The 5,000-nt window shown below is 44.0% G+C and overlaps 1 protein-coding gene across 1 annotated transcript in view; it reads right to left on the bottom strand.

Moving 5' to 3' along the window:
• Positions 1 to 1,936: 1,936 nt before the first annotated feature.
• hectd2 (HECT domain containing 2) overlaps positions 1,937 to 5,000 on the bottom strand; it is a 44,870-nt gene continuing 41,806 nt past the window's right edge. Inside the window, exons 19-21 of the mRNA XM_062526782.1 lie at positions 4,739 to 4,854; positions 3,576 to 3,719; positions 1,937 to 2,392 (exon numbers count right to left, since the gene is read on the bottom strand). Of these exons, the coding sequence (XP_062382766.1) occupies positions 2,272 to 2,392; positions 3,576 to 3,719; positions 4,739 to 4,854 (381 nt within the window). The 3' untranslated portion in view covers positions 1,937 to 2,271. The remainder of the gene's footprint in view (positions 2,393 to 3,575; positions 3,720 to 4,738; positions 4,855 to 5,000) is intronic.

The following is a 5,000-nucleotide window of genomic DNA, read 5'->3' as shown; positions in this document are numbered from 1 at the left end:
TGATCTATCTCATAAGCGAGTGCTGACGGCCTTGAGTTCCTGCTAAGCTATAGGCGACAGTTCACTGACATCATATACACAGTGATACTATATAGACCCTTTCGCTGCTCTGTTTACAAGTCTGCTGCCACTTAACATACATCCAAGCTGTAGTGGGGCGATACAGAATGTCTCAACAGATGCCTAAAATGCCATTTAAAACTTTTTTTTTTTTGGCGGGTTAAAAATAAACATTAGATTTAGGTTAACTTTACCCTAATGGATGTTATGCAGGTGCTTTCTCTGTGCTGCTTGGGAAAAGAGGACACTTATGAAACCTCTGCCTCTAAGCGTAATATCTGGGAAGAGAAGCCTGCAAATTTAACCAAACTGTTGATTGCACTGACTGCTGGAGCCATGTTTGTGGCTTTTATTTCCACAAGTTGTTTGGTTCCAAGGCCTTCTTGCAAAACAATCTCAATGACTCCAGAGGTTTCATCCTCTCCCTTATTTCTGCTGTAACTGTGCCAGAATGCTTTTAAAAATCTTAAAATCTTCCCGGTCAGCAATCCTCCTCAAACAATGAATCTCACTCATATGAGAAAGACAGGCTTCAGGAAGATCTTCATGCAAAAGCACTTTATACCCTAAATACTCTAAATTGAGATTCAGAGCCTCGCGTTGAGGCTACCTTTCTCCCCTACAACCTGGCAACCCCCATGCCTGTTGGAAGAGAGCATGAACACAAAGTGGAGCAGAGAGAAAAATAAAGCACAGAAAAAAAACTCAAGACTCCTTTGCACTGCAAAGCACTTTTATTCAGCACGTTTTAAAAGGCGTTCACGTCAAAATAAATACATGGCAAATACAACGGTATTCGGTCTTCTGCGTCGAGCCAGGCCATCTCGACAAGGCCTCTTTTTTTCTTTTTTTTTTTTTCGTCAGGCACAGAGTTTGTGTTGCATTCTGGCGCCACGGCGACACGGAACCAAAGATAATCTATAGGCACGGCGCTGGAACAGAGGGTCCAGGAGGTCAGCTAACGATATGTGCAAAGCCGAGGCTAGTTATCAATAGTTATCATTGCAGAACTCCGGAGCTATCATGGGCCCTGGTGCGTGTACGGCACATATCTCCACTGAAGTACCACGTGTCTGTGTAGATAGGCTGTCCCCCAGTGACCCGCAGCCCTGCACTCGAAGGGGAAACCCGACACATTTAAGTAAGGTCAGAACAATGTCGTCGTGAAAAAAACTCCGCAGAACCTTTCTGACCACCTGTTTGAGAGGAGAGGGATCAGACAGACGATCTGTCAGTCAAGGCTGGATTATCTGTCTGACACCGGAGCATGGGAACTGAACTGTGGCGGGAGAGCCACTACTCTCGACAGAAGCCACTGGCAGATTCCACTTCATGTAGCGAAACACAGGACAAGCACAGACTCACAAAAGAACAAAACAAATACAAAATCCCTTCAGGCTTAAAGACCTAAAAGGTCGTCAACTTCAAGTACAACAAGAGCAGGCAAAAAAGCAATGAAATCTCTTGGTCCATTAATAACACTTAATAACACACAAAAAAAATGCTTTGAATCTCTTCATTCGCTCATATGAACAAGACGACACAAGACGTGACATTTAAAGGGCAATGTATGTGTCCGATAGCCAACACCAGCCCATAGGTAAGGCTGATCAAAGGTGCGTAGTGAAAATGTGCCGTGTCTCTTTAAGAGACACAGCCGGCGAGCTTCAGGCTGACCGATTGTTAGCAAAGTTATTTTTTACCCAGACCTCTCCTGACCTAGATTCCATGCAAGCCTTGACTTTGCAAGTGACAGCACCTCAGTGTGTGAACAGTCGTCTCCGCTCTCTTGTTACGTAACCAGCACATCTGCCGCAAATGTCAGGTGTTAAATAATGCGTTTTTTTGGATATTTTTCTTGCTTGGTTTAAAAATGTAAGCAAATCAAGGTATCACTTCGTAACAGAAACAATGGTGCCCGGTGGCTGTCCTCCTAGAGAAATGTGGGCTTTACAGAGGTCAGAGGTCAAAAAATGGAAAAAAAATAAAACAACACAAAACAAAACAAAAAAACCTCAAAAACCTTAAATAAACTCTAGTGTGAAAGTTGTGAACGTGGAGATTGTTGGATTCTCTCGGTAGCCTCCGGGCCATTCCGCACATTTTCTGTCAGAGAGGACTAAATGTGTCGCACCTATTAGCGTTTATTGACGTACAAGAAGTGGCTGGAGATCTTCTGATGTTGACCTTCTATGAACATCAACTTCAACTTCACTCCAGGCCAAAGCCCTCAGCGTTGGAGATGGCAATGGTTAACTTTTGTCTCAGTTCTTTCTTGCTTTTGTAGGGAGGTAGGCAGATCTGGTTGAAACACGTGTGGGACACTGGCAGCCTGGGGGAAAGAGACACAAAGAGTGAAGAATTACGTCAAGCATCTCAAAGCAGAACACAGTGCATAAAGTACACATCTTGGGTTTGCCTTTGTATTCGAGCTGATCTTTATTATACACAGTAGCTGATTCTATGACTGATCTGAATCACAGATGACTAAATCATTACACATTTATTCCAGTGAACAAGTTATGCCTCAGCACCCTGCAAATACTAACATTAGTGTTCATGTTACAAAACGGACTATTAATATCGACATCTTCGCAGACGAAAATAGTCAGGCCATGTGATAATTGGCAGGAAACAACCAATCATATTGTATCCTGTAACTTGTCATCCCCAAATCTTTGACACAACCCCCATGGAATCAAGCACTCCCTGGGATCACACTGAAAATAACAAAGTGGCGACCAAAAAGCATAACGCAACGTTCAGATCATAATGTTTATGCTAGTTTCAAAAACGTTTTTGTACACTAGAAGGAAATGCACCTATAAAGAATCTTATGTTCCAAACTCCACTACTCCCACTCCAAATATAACAGTAGTGGGGTGAAGCATCCTGCTGCCAAACTATAACAAATGTTGGAAACACTTTACTTGAAGGTATCTACATAAGAGTGACATGACACTGTCATGGACACATGACACTGTCATGACATATGAACCCTAACCCTAAACCTAATTTGTCATGACAAAAACCTAATGACAGAAGCATTATGTCATAAATGTTTATGACGTGTTTAATGTTTATGACCCGATCGTGACAGTGTCATGTCACTCTTAGATAGTACCTTCAGGTAAAGTGTAACTGAAATGTTTTTTTTTTTTATGTTTTTATGATGTCCAGCACTTTTTCCATTATTACCACTGGTCAGCATAATCTCCACCTGATCTCCTGTGCCCAGTTTTATAACAATAAATCATTTTTATAACAAATAAACTTATCTAACTTCCCTTATTTTAGTCCCTGCTGTATGTCTGTCCTGGGAATTTGTTTGGCTAATAAGATTTCCTGTTGAATGCACCAACTGCACCAAATTTCCTTTTTCAGACCTCTTCTGGATGCCTTTCAACACATAAACATCCTTATCTGCACAGAGGCAACAGTGCAGAAATGGTGTGTGTGTGTGTGTGTGTGTGTGTGTGTGTGTGGGTGTTGGGGGGTTGGGGGAGAGGACTCACCAGTCGGTCGAGACGTCGTTCTTGGTGATCTTGAAGTTGAGGTCGGCCATGCCTCCCACGGGCACGCGGTCACTTCCTGTGCAGAAGTGGAGGAGGCGTTTCTGCAGCTCCAGAGGGAACGCCAGAACCACGTCCCAGAATGCTCTGGGGGAAGGGATGGGAGGGGGAGGGGGGGGGGAGCATGGGAGGACAAAATAAACCATATAAACATGGTAACAGACATAACGGTGACAGGGCTATCAACCACACGAGACAGGCTTGTTTACTCTGGACTCCGAGTGGAGTGTAACTACAGTACAGTCTAATTAAAGAGTTCAGGGGAAGCGCAATCTTTCTTGTTCTTTCTGCACACTGTTGACTCACTGTAAAATGGCCCCTTACAGTATCTCAGCGAGTCATTTCCATGGGATTGTCCAAAATGGTTCAAACGTTACATTTCTCGGATTATGAGCTCAACTAGGGATTAAAGCACACAGCTATTTGTGTGCTTGCTTGTGCTCTAGTGATGATCAGATTTACTCTATCACACATGGAAGATCATGGCCATTGATGTCTGAGGATGGATACTACTAGTCTGGCTATCACCATACTAAGCTCAATCTTTTAAGATTGAACATTAGTATGGATAGGCTGTGCTTTTTTTCTAGAGCACAAGAGGCGTGATCAATGGGCATCGTTCAAATGACTCCGTACACGCTTAATAGTCCTTCAACCAATCAGACTAACGATTCAGTGCGTCTTTTGGATCGATACAAGTGTGTGCTAAAATGAGAGGAGAGGTCGTCACTGGTTGCTGTGATGCAAGTGGCAATAGCAAACGGCCACACAGAGTCCATGCCACATTCAGGTCCATGCGCCCACACTCATTTCCTGTTCTCAGTCCATCTGTCTCCCCATCTCACTTCCTGTCACTGACTGTCTATCACTATCCTGTCTGATTAGAAGCATAAAAGCCCCGCAAGTGATACTTTTAAAAAGGGGAAGAGGATGAAGGAGGCCGCACACTTTTGTCCTAATGGCATCAGGACAAGAGTCTGCGGTCTCCTTCATCCTCTTCAACGTATCCCGCGACCAGCACCTCGCTAAAACAGGTGTGCGCTGTTCTCCCTTAAAACAAGACTTTAAAAAAAAAAGGGGAAGCAGGAGAAGGGAGATGTCTGTACCGGATGGTGGGGTCCGTCTTGCTGTAGCCCTCATACTGGGCCACCCGCTGCAGCGACACCATGTCCAGATTGGGGCTTCCGCACACCAACACCTCCACCTCCTCCGGTCGCAGCAGCTGCAGGGGAAAAACACACACAATAAATGCACGGAAGGAAGGAAGGATGTCGAGTTAAAGGGACACTTCACCGATTAGCATTAAGCTTTGTATCTTTAGAAAACCAGTCATGTTTTTGAATGGTCGTGCATCATTCCCTCAGTTTG

The sequence above is a fragment of the Sardina pilchardus genome, chromosome 22 (assembly GCF_963854185.1).
Source record: "Sardina pilchardus chromosome 22, fSarPil1.1, whole genome shotgun sequence".
NCBI lineage: Eukaryota > Metazoa > Chordata > Actinopteri > Clupeiformes > Clupeidae > Sardina > Sardina pilchardus.
Note: the sequence above shows the minus strand (reverse complement) of the source record. Positions and strands in the feature narration are given on the sequence as shown.